This window comes from Mus caroli, chromosome 3 (assembly GCF_900094665.2).
Source record: "Mus caroli chromosome 3, CAROLI_EIJ_v1.1, whole genome shotgun sequence".
Taxonomy (NCBI): domain Eukaryota; kingdom Metazoa; phylum Chordata; class Mammalia; order Rodentia; family Muridae; genus Mus; species Mus caroli.
In genome coordinates this window covers 31,834,548-31,852,160 of record NC_034572.1, presented here as the reverse complement: position 1 = coordinate 31,852,160, position 17,613 = coordinate 31,834,548, and the positions used below count along the sequence as shown (strand labels likewise).

Here is a 17,613-nt window from a genome sequence, read left to right as displayed (position 1 = left end):
AATCTGAAAGAATAAAGACAATGAAACATATTTGGAATGATTGCCAGTTTTGTTTTCCTTTTCCTTTTTTGTTTTTTAACTATAATGTAAAAGAAAATTTCTAGGCAAGATTAGATGTCTGGTGCTGTGTGTAGAATATACACATATACACATATCTATATTAATAGTTTATATGTTTAGTTTAATGATACATTCAGGGTAAAATCTAGCTTAAAATGTTAACTGTATTAGTAAGTATTATGTCGCACATTTTCATACTGTTCAGAACATAACAATTTTTAAATGGATCTTTTAAGTTTTATTTTTTGGTGCTAGAGATCAAAATTAGGGTTTTATGCATGATAGCAATTGGTTTATTGGTGAGCAATATCCTTAGTACTGCTTTGATTTAGAGATAAGTTCTCACTAAGTTTTTCAGGTTGAGAATGAGCTTAGTGGCACATGACTATAATCTCAGCCTTGGGAGGCAGAGGCAGGAGGATCAGGAATCAAGGCACTCTTCAGTGACACAGTGGGTTTAGAGTCAGCCTAGGCTACATGAAAACATGCCTTGAAAAACTGAAAATAAAAGGTTTGGTTCACACTTCTTTTTGTCTCAGTCTGTCAAGTAGCTGGAATTACAGGCATATGCCATCAGATTCAGTTCTGAATGTAACATGTAATGAACACTAATGTACTACAGTGACTTAAAAGAATTAGTAGTCAATGATCAATCAGTTTGCTGCTTGGAGTTAGATTTGACTTGTATTTAAAGCAATTAACAAAGATGTTGATTTTAAAATGGTTTACCCCATAGTTAAATGTAAGGAAAAAGAGATTGATTTCAGGATCAAAAAGAGATTGATTTTAGGATCAACAAATTAATAGTAAATGATTTAGTAAACTGCAGTTTTAGAGTTTAAAATTTGGCTTAGTTGATTTGATAAGCTGATTAAAATTACTCACATTTGAAGGTCAAAGTAAAATTAAGCTACATGCAAATATAAAACCCAAATGGGATATTATAAAATACATATTAAAATATAATTCCAACAAACTTAAATATTTATATAAAGTATTTCTGAGGTCTCAGTTTAGCTTGAAAAGAAGACATTTTTAAAGCAAAATTTCAGGGTAGTTTATTAGTTTTAAAGACAAATTTTGTGTTGTTTTCATAAGTACCTGAAAGTACCCTTCCCCTGGAGATCTGGACTGTGGTGAACTTCCCCACACTGTGTTTTTCAACTTAATTAAAATAATAAGAAAAGAAAATAAAATGTGAAAAATAAAGACAATGCGAACAATCCACAAATAAACATTTTAACATAAATTTTAACGTGCTGTAGTGTGCAGCTCTGAAGTTGACCTTCCTTATGCCTTCTACTATTTATATCCCATGCACATTAACACATAAACAAATATTTATTTCACAGTAACAACTGCTTAGAGGACAGTTTAACATGGGTCCTTACTAACAAAAACCATCTAACAAAAAGCCAAACCCAACCCCGTCTAAGAGCACGCAGGTATGGGATCTTCACTGTGCATATACTTGGCCATGTGCATGCAGTGGAGCTCTTATGCGCTGCTTGCTGGTAGTGCAGATACTTCAGCTGTTGCAACCTATCATTGCAGGTGAGCTACCTTTAAAATTATAATATTGCAAGTCTGTAATTTTTAAAAACTACTTAGCACCACAAATTTCTAACAAGTGCTGTCTTTCTTACTGTATCCTGGATGTTGAAGGTTACTCTGGGTCCAGGAGATGCTGCATCCACACGGATTTCTGGGAGCTCATCAGCTTCTCCTATTCGAGAACTGTAAGTAAAATAAAGCAGTTATGATATAAGCATAAATATGCAACAAAAAAGTACAAAACCCCAATATGGTCATTATAAAAAAATCTTATTAATGACATTAACATTCTATTTCTAACTATTAACCTTATCAAATAACTGAAATTTTGGCATGCCATGTATTAACCTTCAACATCTGTAGAAAAGTCTTGTCTCAATTAACTTCAAATTTTCTAAAATTAAACCTATGAAAAAGATTTATGCTTTTTCATTTTGGGGAAGATAGGTTTCTCATGTATCCCAGGCCATCCCTGAATCCACTATGTAGCTGAGACAGAGAATGCTCTTGAGTTCTGACCCCCTTATCTATCCTAAGAGCTAGCTAGCATTACAGGTAGGCACCACCCAATTTGTGTGGTAGGAGGAATTAAAGCCAGGGCTTCATACATGCCAGGCAAACACTCTACCAACCACTCTAGAACCCACCCCAGGAATTCATACATGTTATTTTTATAGTGCTGACTTAATATTCAAATATTAAAATTTTAATGTGTTCCATCATCTTCCCAATTTAATTACTTAGAAAAAAACAACAGTATGCAAATTTTCATTTCTTCATATAGTCTGTAAGGTTATACATAAAGCATACCTAAATAAAATTGCCTTACTAAAATATTCTTACTACACTGAGGAATGAAGGTTTGAGTTTTTCTTAAACCAATGATGTTTACAGAAAGTAACTAGTGATTTCTATTTTACTTATAAGGGTGATTTCTATATTATCAAAAAAGTATTGAATCTTGGTTGATTGATTAAAATATGTATTACCTTGCTCTTTCCATTCTCTTAAGAGGTGGTCTTCCAGAAGCTGAAATGCTCTTTGATCGGCTGTAACTTGGTTTGTAACCTAGACCCCACTTATCCTTGAGGGAAGCAGCCTAAATAAAATGGTAGAGGAGAAACAAAGTGACTCAAGGCAATTGTATACTGATGGGGGGGACCCTGCCTCAGTGCCGTAACAGCACTCAGAGACTACTTCTGACATGCTTCCAGACACTCAGAGACCCCAGACACCACTCAGAGGAACAAGTAAGGGGGGGAGAAATGGAAGAGAAAGAGAAACAGAAGGATGTGGGCACAATGAAGAGAGACAGAACTGGAGACTTGAGGGTAGTGAGGAACAGCTTGATGTGAATGCCAGGTTTCATGATGACACCTGGAACCACAGTGGGGTCCTGGTCTGTGCTCCCATTGAGGGTCCGTAGCCCTGTAATAGCAGGAGTCTGTTACCACCAAAGGCCAGTTGGAAGTCCCTAGACTGGACTGTAGCCTGAGCCTGGGGACATGTTAATGTTTGAGGACATGTTAATGTAGAACTTGCCCCACCCTCTCACTTAGACACCATGGGAGATCTGGCCCTAGGAGCTTGAGAGCAGGAGGGCTGACCCTGCCCCTAGCCCAGCTGAAATTCTTGGGAGAACAGGCATCACACCTCGTGGGAGTTGCTGGTGAGCCAGCTCTGAAGATATGAGCATGAGAAAGTTGCCCCTACCACTTGTCTCCTATACAATGGTGTGGGGAAGGGAGAGCTACCTTTCTCCACGCTTGCTCCTCACCACCTGCAGCAGGCAGGAGACCTAGCCCCATGGCCACAAGAGCAGGAGAGCTGTCCCTGCCCCTCACTAGGTGCAGCACTTAAGAGAGAAGGTCCTGCACGTTACCTGGGCAGCACAGTAGAGCTGACACTGATGGCAGGGGTGTAGGCAAGCTGGCTCTGAGGGTTTGAGCATGGGAATGAGAGAGCTGGACCTGCAACTTGTCTGTTGTGTAGGAGCATGGGTAAGGGTAAGAGAGATACTGCTACCTTCTACCCTCATCCTTCGCCACCTATGGCAGGCAGGACAGCTGGCCCTGGGCTCATGAGAGTGGGAAAACGGGCCATGTTCCTCACCAACTGCAACACTGTGAAGAGGAGGCCCTACATACACCCTGCCTGGGGAGGGCAGAGCTGGCCCTGGTTGAGGGGGTTCCTGGTGAGCCGTACCTGAGGGCATGAGAACATGACCGTGTGGGAATGAGCAGCTCATATATCTCTCAGGACCAGATCCAGGGCTTTGGATTGGCCCACCCCAATGTCTATGCCATCAACGAACTGCTAGAGTCCATGAAGAGGCTGCTCCTACAGACTCAAAACTACAGGATACCCGAGAGGAGTCCCAGTGAGGGTCCAGTATTAATAGAGGAGTAGAAGCCAGAGGCTGAATACCAGACCAACGGCCATTTGCAATGAACATATACAAGCAAGGCAGTGTGGAGGACAAAGGGTATACTATGGGACACACTGTAGCACACTACAGCTTCCATCATGGGATTATTTTTCTCTGTTGGGAGGGAAGTTGCAAGGGTGGAGGGCAGGTAGGAGGGAAATGTGAGATGGTGGAACTGGGTGCAGTATGTGACATTCACAAAGAACCAATAAAAAAGAAATATTATATATTAACATAACTAAGAGAAAAGGGAGAGAAGAGAAAAGAAGAGAAGAGAAGAGAAGAGAAGAGAAGAGAAGAGAAGAGAAGAAAATCAAGTAGAGTTGTATGGAGTATGGCCAAATTTTAGTATGTGCAAGTCTCTTATTTAAAATGTGTTAGTACCAGAATTTAAACTAAATTAAAAAAATAAAAATAAATTTTAAAAGAGATAATTAGGTCATGGAAAAAACTAAAATGGCTTAGTACTTGTATACAACCAACACATAGCTTCTTGCATTGTCTGAATGTCTAGATTACTTAAAATCCCTAGTATGATCATAAACATGAGGTAAAGTTATTACAGCATGTTGTTTGGGGGTAACAAGGAAAAAAAGTATGTACATGTTCAGTACAGAAGCAATTAAAAAAATTTTATTTTGCAATTATTTTTATTTATTTATTTAAAAAATATTTTCAATCTGTTGCTATCTTAGCTCAGGATTGTGGAACCCACAAATACAGACTAACAGCTGCACTGTTTTACATGTAGTTTATCCTTAACAGAAACCAGCTGGACAGAACCCAAACTGATCTGGGTGGCATTGTCACAGCACACCAGACAAAAAAAAGGGAGACAGTGATGTCTAAGCAGCAATACCCACATTGTGCCAACAAAATGGGAAGAATGAAAAAGGACTAATGTCAGTGGCACAGGATCCTTCTGGTCTGAGCTGGTGCCCTGAGCAGACCTTGGGTGTGAACTCTGAGGCCAGTACCATAACACCCAGAGGAAGCTCTACTCCCAGGTGCTCTAACATACCCAAGATCATAAGATCAGAGAGATCCTGAGCAGTTCTTGGGTGCTAACTCCACAGCTACTCCCACAACACCAAGAAGCTCCACGCCCAGGAGATTTAACACGCACAGGAATACAGGCTCATGGGATCCCTGGAGCTTGGTCACACCGGGATCTCAGGGCCCCAGAGGCAGCTTGACTCCCAGGAGCTTTGACACACCCAGGATCTCAGGATCCCAGAATCCCAGAAACACAGAGACAGTTGAACTCTGAGGAGTTATGACACAACCAGGATCACAGGAAAGACAGGCCCCAGTCAGATAAAGCGAGGGCAGGTAGCATTAGAGAATCAGATAGTGGGAGGCAAGTGTAAGAACATAAGCAACAGAGACCATGGTTATTTGGCAACATCAGAACCCAATTCTCCCACCAAAGCAAGTCCAGGATACACCATCATATCAGAAAAGCGAGATTTGGATCTAAAATCACTTCTCATGACAATGATAGAGGACTTTAAGAAGGACATAAATAACTCCCTTAAAGAAATAAAGGAGGACAAGGGTAAACAGCTGGAAGCCCTTAAAGAGGAAACACAAAAATCCCTTAAAGAATTATAGGAAAACACAATAAAACAGGCAAAGGTGATGTACAAAACCATCCAAGATCTAAAAATGGAATTAGAAACAATAAAGACATCACAAAGGGAGACAACCCTAGAGTTATAAAACCTAGGAAAGAGATCAGGAGTCATAGATGCAAGCATCATAAACAGAATGCAAGATATAGAAAAGAGAATCTAAGGTGCAGAAGATACCATAGAGAGCATTGACACAACAGTCAAAGAAAATGCAAACTGCCAAAAGCTCCTAATGCAAAACATCCAGAAAATGCAGGACATAATGAGAATATCAAACCTAAGGATAATAGGTATAGAAGAGAGTGAAGATTCCCAACTTAAAGGGCCAGTAACTATCTTATTACAGAAGAAAACTTCCGTAATCTAAAGAAAGAGGTTCCAATGAACATACAAGAAGTCTACAGAACTCCAAGGGGGAAAAGTCAAGTAACATATAAAGGCAAACCTATCAGAATTACAACAGACTTCTCACCAGAGACTATGAAAGCCAGAATATCCTGGGCAGAGGTCACACAGACCCTAAGAGAACACAAATGCCAGCCCAGGTTACTATACCCAGCAAAACTCTCAATTACCAAAGATGGAGAAACCAAGGTATTCCATGACAAAACCAAATTTACACAATATCTTTCTACAAATCCAGTTCTACAAAGGATGATAGATGGAAAACACCAATACAAGGAGGGAAACTACACCCTAGAAAAAGCAAGAAAGTAATCTTTCAACAAACCCAAAAAAAGCCACACAAACATAATTTCACCTCTAACAACAAAAATAACAGGAACTAAAAATCACTTTTCCTTAATATCAACATCAACGGACTCAATTCCCCCAAAAGACATAGATTAACAGAATGGATACATAAACAGGACCCAGAATTTTGCTGCATACAGGAAACATACCTCAGTGACAAAGGCAGACACTACCTCAGAATAAAAGGTTGGAAAGTAATTTTCCAAGCAAATGGTCCCAAGAAACAAGCTGGAGTAGCCATTCTAATATCAAATAAAATCTACTTTCAACCAAAAGTTATCAAAAAAGTTAAGGAAGGACACTTGATACTGGTCAAAGGAAAACATCTACCAAGATGAACTCTCAATTCTGAACATCTATGCTCCAAATGCAAGGGCACCCACATTCATAAATGAAACTTTACTAAGGCTCAAACCACACATCACATCCCACACAATAATAGGGGGAGACACTTCAATACCCCATTCTTGGCAATGGACAGATTATGGAAACAGAAACTAAACACAGACACAGTGAAACTAACAGAAGTAATGAACCAAATGGATCTAACATATTTATAGAACATTTCATCTAAAAGCAAAAGAATATACCTTCTTCTCAGTACCTCATGGTCCCTTGTCCAAAACTGACCATGTAATTGGTCACAAAACAGGCCTCAACACATACAAGAAGATTGAAATAATCCTATTCACCGTGTCAGATCACCATGGACTAAGGCTTGTCTTAAATTCCAACAAAAACAACGGAAAACACACATAACACAAGGACACTGAACAATGCTCTATTCAATGATAACTTGGTCAAGAAAAAATAAATAAAGAAATTAAAGACTTTTTTAGAATTTAACGAAAATGAAGACACATCATACCAAAACACAATACCTATGGACACAATAAAAGCACAGTAAAAGCAGTGGTTAAGAGGAAAACTCATAGCTCTAAGTGCCTCCAAAAAGAAACTAGAGAGAGCTTACACTAGCAGCTTGACAGTACACGTGAAAGCTCTAGAAGAAAAAGAAGCAAATACATCCAAGAGAAGTAGACAGCAGGAAACAATCAAACTCAGGGCTGAAATCAACTGAATAGAAACAAAGAGAACTATACAAAGAATCAACAAAACCAGGAGCTGGTTCTTTGAGAAAATCAACAAGATAACATAAACCCTTAGACAGATTAACCAAAGGGCACAGAGATAGTACCCAAATTAATGAAATCAAAAATGAAAAAGGAGACATAACAATGGAAACCGTGAAAATTCAAAAGGTCATCAGATCCTACAAAAACTTATATTCAAGAAAATTGGAAAATCTGGATGAAATGGACAATTTTCTAGACATATACAAGGTGCCAAGTTAAAACAGGATCGGATAAACCATCTAAACAGTCCCATAACCCCTAAAGAAATAGAAGCGGTCATTAATAGTCTCCCAACCAAAAAAAACAACAAAACAAAAACAAAACAAAAAAACCCAAAAAAACAACAAAACAAAACAAAACAAAACAAAAAAAAAAACCAAACACCCAGGACCAGATGGTTTATTGGAGAATTCTATCAGACCTCTAAAGAAGACCTAATACCAATACCCTTCAAAATATTCTACAAAATAGAAACAGAAGATATTTACCCAATTCATTCTATGAAGTCACAATTACACTTACACCTAAACCACACAAAGACCCAACAAAGAAAGAGAACTTGAGACCAATCTCCCTTATGAATACTGATGCAAAAATACTCAATAAAATTCTTGCCAACCAAATACAAGAACACATCAAAATGATCATTCACCACAATCAAGTATGCTTCATCCCAGGGATGCAGGGATTGTTCAATATATGGAAATCCATCAACATAATCCACTACATAAATTCAAAGGAAAAAAAAACCACATGATCATGTCAGTAGAAGATGAAAAAGCATTTGACAAAATTCAGCATCCCTTCATGTTAAAAAGTCTTGGAAAGATCATGAATTCAAGGCCCCTATGTAAAAATAGTAAAAGCAATATACAGCAAACCAGTAGCCAACATCAGACTGAATGGAGAGAAACTTGTAGCAATCCCACTAAAATCAGGGACTAGACAAGGCTACCCACTCTCTCCCTATCTATTCACTACAGTTTTTGAAGTCCTAGCTAGAGTAATTAGACAAAAACAGGAGGTTAAAGGGATACAAATTGGAAAGGGAGAAGTCAAAATATCACTATTTGCAGATGATATGACCATATACTTAAGTGACCCCAAAAATTCCACCAGAGAACTAAAGCCGATAAACAACTTCAGCAAAGTGTCTGGTGTGGGGCAGTAGGCTGTGCACAGGCTTCCTGGATCTTAGTTGAGCAAAGATCTGGAAACTAGGTGACCTGCTTGGTGGTGACTTTCACCTGCATGGGGCAGCAGGTGTTTGGCCATGCCTCCTGGGTCCCTGGCTTCTGTCACATAGCTACAGCTTCCCACAGCCCCCCACAGAGAGGTGTGTGGCCTTCAGTCATGTAGGAGCATCACCAAGCCCTCCAACATGCAAATAAGGTTTCCTTAAAACTCTCAGACCAGGCCTGAGAGGTACCTGTTGTCAGACCTTTACCCACCCCAAAACTGTATATAACTTTCCTATTCTGAAGGATTAAAAGTGTTCGAGAACTACTGAGCCTTCTGTCCAAGAGCTGTAACACTTGGGAAGAGGGCTGTTGTCCCAATATGCTACCTAAAGCTCCACTCCACTCCTCACTGGCTAGTTGGCCTTTAGTCTGCTCAGCCCCACCCAACTCAGTGCAGAGATGGAGGTGGGGCCAAGTGCATCAGCAGAAGTGGTAGAAGTGACCTCCCTTCCCTGCATGCACTCACTTCCCTTCTCCAGAACTCTTGAACCAGCCAGGGCCAGAGATCTCCATGGAAAGCCTCTGGTACACAGGCCCACAGGCTGGTTATAAAATTAACTCAAATAAATTAGTAGCTCTCCTCTACTCAAATGATAAACAGGCTGAGAAAGAAATGAGGGAAATGACACCCTTCACAATAGTCACAAATAATATAAAATACCTTGGTGTGACTCTAACCAAACAAGTGAACGATCTGTATGACAAGAACTTTAAGTCTCTGAAGAAAGAAATCGAAGATGAGAAAGATCTCAGAAGATGGAAAGATCTCTCATGCTCATTGACTGGCAGGATTAATATATTAAAAATGGCCATCTTTGCTGAAAGCAATCTACAGACTCAATGCAATCCCCATCAAAATTCCAAATCAATTCTAGAAAATATCATCCTGAGAGAGGTAACCGAATCACAAAAGAACACACATGGTATGCACTCACTGGTAAGTGGATATTAGCCCCAAAGCTCCAAATAACACAGACTACATGAAGTTCAAGAAGAAGGAAGACCAAAGTGTGGGTGCTTCAGTCCTTCTTAGAAGGAAAACAAAATACTCCCAGGAGCAAATATGAAGATAAAGTATAGAGCTGAGACTGAAGGAAAGGCCATCCAGAGACTGTCCCACCTGAGGACTCATCCCATATACAGTTACCAAGCCTAGACACTATTGTGGATGCCAAGAAGTACCTGCTGACAGGAATCTGATATAGCTGTCTCCTGAGAGGCCCTGCCAGAGCCTTACAAATACAGAGGCGGATGCTCTCAGCCAACCATTTAGATGGAGTGTGGGGTCCCCAACAGAGGAGTTAGAAAAAGGACTGAATGAGCTGAAGGGGTTTGCAACTCCATAGGAAGAACAACAATATCAACCAGCCAGACCCCCCAGAGCTCTCGGGGACTAAGCCATCAACCAAGGAGTACACATGGCTCCAGCTGCATATGTAGCAGATGATGGCCTTGTTAGGCATCAATGGGAGGAGAGGTCCTTGAGTACACATGGCTCCAGCTGCATATGTAGCAGGTGATGGCCTTGTTAGGCATCAATGGGAGGAGAGGTCCTTGATCCTATAAAGACTCTATAGATGCCCCAGTGTAGGGGAATCGAGGTGAGGAGGTGAGAGTGGGTGGGTGAGTGGAGGAACACCCTCTTAGAAGCAGGGGGAGGGAGGATGGCATAGGGGATTTCCGGGAGGGGGGAGGAAACCAGGAAAGGTAATAACATTTGAAATATAAATAAATACCCAATAGAAAATAAGTAAACATAATTAAAATAAAAAAAGAGAAAATGGAATCATAAAATGTTTAGTTAAAACTACAAAAGACAAGAAAAAAGATGAAAGCATGAATAGAGAACAAAAGCAATATGAAGCAATACAAAATAGGTGGATGTTTAATCCAATGATATCAATAATCAGTTTGAATATCAATGATTTATACTACCCAAGGAAAAAACTAACAGAAATGCAAAGAGAAACAGATGGATTCACTACCATGGTGGAGAGCTTTCATCAGAAATGGACCCAGTGCACGCAGAAAATCCACTTGGATATACTCCAACTCAGCTGCACATCTGTCACATGGATATAATCTACATCTACTCAAGGCTTTGTTCAAAGTCTTCTCAAGTCAACATGGAAAACTCCCCCAAACAGGCTGCCACATTCTAGGTCCTAAGATTTGCTATGACTGCTGTCAGACTGCAATGTAATTTAACCAGATTGTGTATATGTTTGTGTTAAAAAATTATCTGGAAAAAATGGTTCAAGATTAAACAACACACTTCTAAATAGCATGTGTCAAAGAAGTAATCAAGAGAATGTTTAAATTATTTTCAACTAGATGAAAATAATACAAATATCTGAGATAGGGAACAGAAGCCCAAAGTGGGATCCAGCTCAAGGGGAGGTCCCAAGGCCTGACATCATTACTGAGGCTATAGAGTGCTGACAAAAAGGGACCTAGCATGACTGCCCTCTGCAAGACCCAACGAGCAGCTTAAAGAGTCAGATGCAGATATTTGTACCCAACCAGTGGACAGAAGCAACTGACCCCTGTTGTTGAATTAGGGAAAGGCTGGAAGAAGCTGAGGAGAAGGGCAATCCTGTAGGAGGACCAGCAGTCTCAATTAACCTGGAACCCAGAGATCTCTCAAACACTGGACCACCAACCAGGCAGCATACACCAGCTGATCTGAGGCCCTAACACACATACAGTAGAGGACTTCCGGGTCTGTGTTCATTCTAAGATAATGCACCCTCAAGAGACTAGAGGCCCCAGGGAGTTTAGAGGTCAGGTGGAGAGGGGGGCAGGGGCATTCACTTGGAGACAGGGGCGTGGGGAGGAGGTGTGGGATGTGGAACAATTAGAGGGTGGATGGGGGCGGGGAGGAAGGAATAAAATTATAGTGTGAAATAAATAAATAAATAAATAAATGTTTTAAAAGTCTCATGACATTGTGAAGCACGGACTTACTCGCATACTGGATCGCCGTAACTTCTTACGGACATCTCTTCGGATATCATTCACAGCCACAGACTCCAACTGCTGGTAACGCTGAATTTCCTGATTTATGGTTCCTTCACTTGCACCCAATTTTCTAAATGAAACAAAACAAACAAAAACCCCACCAAAATAGGGGGTTACTGTAAAGAAGCAAGAAAGTACAAGTGACTTCTCAGTGCTTCTTCCAGCCCTCTCACTTAGGAAAGCCAAGGGTCATTTCTGGATAGCCCAATTCCTGTACACTTAAAGACACACTACATTTAGGGACACACCTTACACTCTCTACCCACTGATGTATCTCAAGGTACAAGCAATCTCATGAAAACCAAACATTCACTCTACAGAAAAATGTAGGATGGTTTTTGGAAGTCATATATTTTTACCTCAAGTCATTTTTCTCCTTGAGGATAAAACTCAAATTAATGGAAAATATGAATTATTACATGAAAATTTACAGAGAAACCTTAAGGTCATACCCTGTATATTTAAAAACTCCTGTATTTTGGGAAATCCTGATCGAATAATAACAACAAAATCCCCAGTTATAAGCATTTGAAGACTAGAAAAGATGAAGCATGGCCACTTAAAGAAAATCCAAGTTTCAAAATTTAGCAAGAAGAATATTTATCCTTGGATGGGATGTACTTAGCAAAATTACAATACCACTGGCAAGAGATTTTAAAAAAAAGTTACTAATGCTTACTGCCTTATCCCTACTTTTTTTCTAACAAAACAAAAACAAAAACCTGTTAATATCGACTATCAAGACTTACACACACACACACACACACACACAGAGAGAGAGAGAGAGAGAGAGAGAAAGACTTTGAATTCATATTTATGTAAGTACAAATCTCAGTTCTTTACTCTGAGCCAGTTTTTTTAAAAGATTTATTTATTATTATATCTAAGTACACTGTAGCTGTCTTCAGATGCACCAGAAGAGGGTGTCAGATCTCATTACAGATGGTTGTGAGCCACCATGTAGTTGCTGGGATTTGAATTCAGGACCCCCAGAAGAGCAGACAGTGCTCTTAACCACTGAGCCATCTCTCCAGAACCCTGAGCCAGTTTTCTTAAGAGTCCATTTGGAACATGCTATTTAACCTCACAAATACACTGTGAGGTTTACTGCATGCCACACCAGAACAGCCATTCATAAATGCTGATTCTTAACTCCTCAAAAAAAGCTCCAATCTATAAACAAGGTTAGCAAACTAACACACACATTCAACCACGCGTATGAATACAGTGAAGCATGAACATGCATAATGAGCTCCTCAGCCACTCACTGCACAGAAGTGAGTTGTAAAGACAGAAAATCAGGATTTCAGCCTTCACTTTATTCCTTATAATCTCAGAAAAATTATTGAACTTCTCGGAGAACTGATGACTTCACTGATACACTAACAAGTTTTCTTCCACCTTTAGCATCCTATTATTCAATACTAGAGAATGCTATAGTAAGTAAAAAACAATGACATACTTAAGGTCATCTATTACTTTGGCCTGTTCATTCAGTTCTCTGATGTCCACTAAGCGCTTCATAATCTTCCTTCCTCTCAGTTCTCCTGGCTGACTAGAAGATGTTCCTTGTCTTCGATAATCTACAGCTTCCTTAAAAAAAAATCAAAGTATATATGTTAATACCACTTTCAGTTCATACAGACCATCTATACTACAAAAATTAATGCCTCAATCAAAGAGAGCATGCAAGAATCAGAGCCATCTACAGCAGGTAAGCTGATTGCAATTCTCCACTGATTCAAGCCCCTCATTTCATACGGTATCTACTGAGTTGCTACCTACGTTTCCCCATGAGTGTGCTCTGCATGCTTTCAAATGGGCCTGGCTAGACTGAGGGGAGCCCCGCATCTCTGAGTCACACAGATACTCTGCAGGAACAGAATAGCGCTGATTTGGAGGTGCCAGGCCTAGTAGGTGATTTACAAGTCGCTGCCCAAAGGTGAGTTTGTGACCATCTCCACTTACTGAACTTCCATCTGAACTCTAAATAATAAACAGTATTATTAATTTAAAATTACTTTTCAGGATAAAACTATTTAATAATACAACAGATCAATGTATTTAAAATCTCTACAAATCAAAACCAGAATGAAATCTGAAAGTCACTATCCCTTTTGCTACTAAATAACTTGATACAACAGAATAAGCAGTATAGTTGGAAAAACACATTTTAAATGTATATATCACAGTATAAACACTTGGCTTTTTGAAAGACTTATTTGTAAAACCCTTTCCTAAGATATGATTATAAACCATGAGACCCATCCATTTAGAATGTACAGCTCAGTAGCTTTAGGACAGCCAGAGCTAAGCAGTCACTACCACACTCTTAGTACCAGCCAGGAAAGCTCCTCTCATAATAGCAGGTCTTCCCTTCCCTGTTCTCAAACCTCACCCCCCCCCCCCCGCCCCAGATTCAAAACCCACTGATCTACTTTCTGTGTTTATAGATTGACCTTACCTTACTTTCAATGTTACTATATTACACTGAGGTTAAGGCACATTTCATAAAGGCATTAGGATGAAACACACATCAGCACTGTAAACTGCAGACCTAGAAATCACCGTCTTCCTCCCTTCCTCTACAACAGCAACCACAACTCATGAAATAACCTCAAGTTAATCAGGTATCTATCTCAGGAAAACCCAGTCTTGAAATTCCTAGCAGGGAATGCACTTACAGTATGGATTGTAGGAGACATGGTATCGACTTCATCTTCATCTGACAAGTCAGCTATGTTCACTGAATTGAGGTCAGCAATGTCATCTATGTCTTCCTCTCCTGTCAGTGTTGTAAGGGTGTTTCCCAGAGCATTAAGCCTTTTGCCAATGTTAGGGTCCATGTGGACATCAATCCCACACATTTTCCACAATACATTCAGTGTCCAGGTTCCGGCACTACTACTTTCTGTTTAAATAAAAGAAGTGGCATTTTCAAGGTCCTAGGAATAGGAGTATAAGCACTTATGAACTATATGATGGCCATATCAGATATCCAATGCCATTCACAGCAAGACCTGCTCCAAACACCAGACAGAGTGTTGGTTTCCATGTTTATAGTATGTATGTACCTCTTCTGTATAACACCATGGCGACTATCTGTTCCCTCTGAGCTCAAACAGATACCTTCCCATGGATACAGCAGAAACCGTTATAAGCTGCATCCACCACCTACAAGTAACTAAGTAGTCACAGCAAACATCAAAGTTACAAAAACAAAATCATTCTCTCAACTTGAGACAAGCTGGATCTTGTTTAAATGAGAACACAGAAATGAGCTCTTTCCAGGCACGTGATGTCAGCTGTTTTCCTATGCTTTACAGCCAGGAGGTATTCCTTTGATGATATCACCATTTGATTTCTTACTCAAAAATATTTACTACTCTCCCGGTCATCGATAAATCAACTCATAAATGTGGCATTTGAGACTTCCCATCTTATTTTCACCTAACTCTGTTTCAAAGTAAACAGCGAGCCTACCAGCTGCAGCTTGTCCTGTAGTCCTTGAACAAACCTCGTAGGTACCATCTGGAACTACACCTGCACAAGAATGAACCCAATAATAGTTGTCAATAAAAATGTTCTTATGATTAAACATGTACCTCATATTAAACATGTCTTTTTCCCAAAGACAATTACATAAATGTAAACAGGATTTCGAGCTCTTCTAGGTTTCAATTCCTCCCCACAAAAGAGCAAACTTTGGATTCAGTAGTCTTGTTATACAAAGTGAAGTGTTTATGATTTTAGCAACTTAACTCAAAGTTTTGGCTTTAGTTGTAGCATGTAATTATTAGAGACATACTATCTGGGCATTTCTAGACCACTTTCTACTAACCTTTAGGATTCTATGACAATTTTTGTGACACTGTGTATATACAACACACATACACATATACATTGTTGTTGCTAGTTCTATTTTTGGATGACAGGCTCTTGCTATACAGCTTAGGTTGGTCTGGAAATCACAATCCAGTCTCAGGTTATTTCAAGGACTAGGATGGCACACAAGACATTAAACTCTGGAGAGAACATTTTTCTAATTACAAAAAATTGTATATGTATGCATGTATGTATGTGAGAGCATGTGTATATACCTTGTACAAGTGCCATGACATGAGTGAAGAGCAAGAGTTAGTTCTCTCTCCTTGTACCCTGTAGATCCTGGGGATTAAAATCACCTTAACGGCAAGTGTCTTTACTGGCTGAAACATTTGGCTAGTCCCATGTATGAATATTTTGAGGATGGAAGTCAATGAAAAATAAAATGACAATTAAGAACTACATTTGGGTGGATCTCTGAGAGGTCTATGCCAGCCCAGTATATGATCGAGTTCCGGCTGTTCTATAGAGAAACCCTCTCTCAACAACAAAACAAGAACAAATGAACTGCCATATTAGTTCACAGATAATCTGTCATCTTTTTGCCAAGAAGTATTTTATGAGAAAAAATGGCTGATTGCTATGATGTCAACCTCACAATCTTGGATCTAAGCCCAGAAACATATTTGATCTTAAATGCAAAATGTTGCTAACGCCTGGCTTTAACTTGGTACCTTAAACTTAATTAGTGAAGAATAGGCTATCTTTGAAATAAATCATCTCTAAGCAAAATAAGTTGTTAAAAAAGAATTAAGGCAACTTTCAATAAGCCTTAATGGAAATTAAGTATCAATCTAAATTTGATTAGTCTTAAGTGAAATGTCCTTTTATAACTTTGTGTGAATTCTAAATTGGTATTCACATGTCACTTAAGGTTGGAGTGTTTTTTGTCTTTCCTTGAAAATTTCCTAGAAAGAAAATATTCCCAGTGTAGGCGCACTGTCTTTTATGAGTAAAGATCAGTTCCTCTCTGAGTGCCTCATGGTGCAGTTCAGGCTGGCTTCACACTTGCTACATAGCTGATGATTAGTAGGACAACCCGGAACTCCAGATCCTTTTGCTTCTTTGTGTGGAAGGCTGGGGTTCCAGACATGCCTACCATGCCGATTGTATGTGGTGCTAGAGATCTAAATCAGGGTGTTCTGAATGGTAGGCAAGTACTCTGCTCACTGAGCTACATCCCTGCCCTATTATGGTCTTAAAAATACAATGGCAGTAACTGTTAGAAAAATGTATTTTTTCAACCATAAAGTATGAATATCTAACTGGTCAATTCTAAATTAAAACAAGGCAAGATGTGGCTTCCGGTAAGATAGGATCTGCTAACCTTTTAGTTAAGGTTATCAGTCTGAACAAAGCCTGCATTAATAATCTTCCAAATTCAAGAATACTACAATGAAAACTCTTTAAAATTTGAACATCATCTCTTTTTCTACCCCTAGATATAAAAATTACATACTAGTATTTCTCCCATTAGAAACTACAAATTACTCAATCAATTTGTCCATTTTATCATTTTGAATTCATATAACATATTAATAAGACAATTACTCTTTTTACTCTTCCTCTGATTCCCTTCCCCAGAAACAATAGTGAGCTACAAAAGTAAATTTTCCGCAAAATCTAAAGATTTAGATTATTCTGCGTATCAGAAATCAGAATAGCAAGGTTCCTTATTGCTAAAAGAATATATACCAAGGTATTAAATAATGTACTCATTTTAATACTTATTTTTTAATTCTAAGCCCTAGGCCTATTTCTTATATTCTCTATGAGATATTTTTTCCAAATTACTAGGAAAATGGTCTGTTTCCTTTCTAACCATAGTCTATTTTAATTAGTGTATGGATAACAAAGACGCCACACTCAAAACAAATCATGTTTAAATTAATTTTTGCCTT

The 17,613-nt window shown here is 39.1% G+C and overlaps 1 protein-coding gene across 11 annotated transcripts in view; it reads right to left on the bottom strand.

Annotated features, from left to right (window-relative positions):
- The window catches only part of Kiaa1109 (KIAA1109 ortholog), a 191,668-nt gene that overhangs the window by 30,986 nt on the left and 143,069 nt on the right, over nucleotides 1-17,613 (bottom strand). For 7 of the 11 annotated variants that reach the window (XM_029475239.1, XM_021157454.2, XM_029475245.1 and 4 more), the window contains 8 exons: nucleotides 15,311-15,370; nucleotides 14,512-14,738; nucleotides 13,613-13,813; nucleotides 13,290-13,420; nucleotides 11,774-11,897; nucleotides 2,604-2,713; nucleotides 1,707-1,797; nucleotides 1,162-1,224 (listed from right to left, as the gene is read on the bottom strand). In XM_029475239.1, coding sequence (XP_029331099.1) covers nucleotides 1,162-1,224; nucleotides 1,707-1,797; nucleotides 2,604-2,713; nucleotides 11,774-11,897; nucleotides 13,290-13,420; nucleotides 13,613-13,813; nucleotides 14,512-14,738; nucleotides 15,311-15,370 — 1,007 coding nt within the window. The remainder of the gene's footprint in view (nucleotides 1-1,161; nucleotides 1,225-1,706; nucleotides 1,798-2,603; nucleotides 2,714-11,773; nucleotides 11,898-13,289; nucleotides 13,421-13,612; nucleotides 13,814-14,511; nucleotides 14,739-15,310; nucleotides 15,371-17,613) is intronic. The other 4 variants (XM_029475244.1, XM_029475247.1, XM_029475246.1 and 1 more) reach the window with 3 other exon arrangements.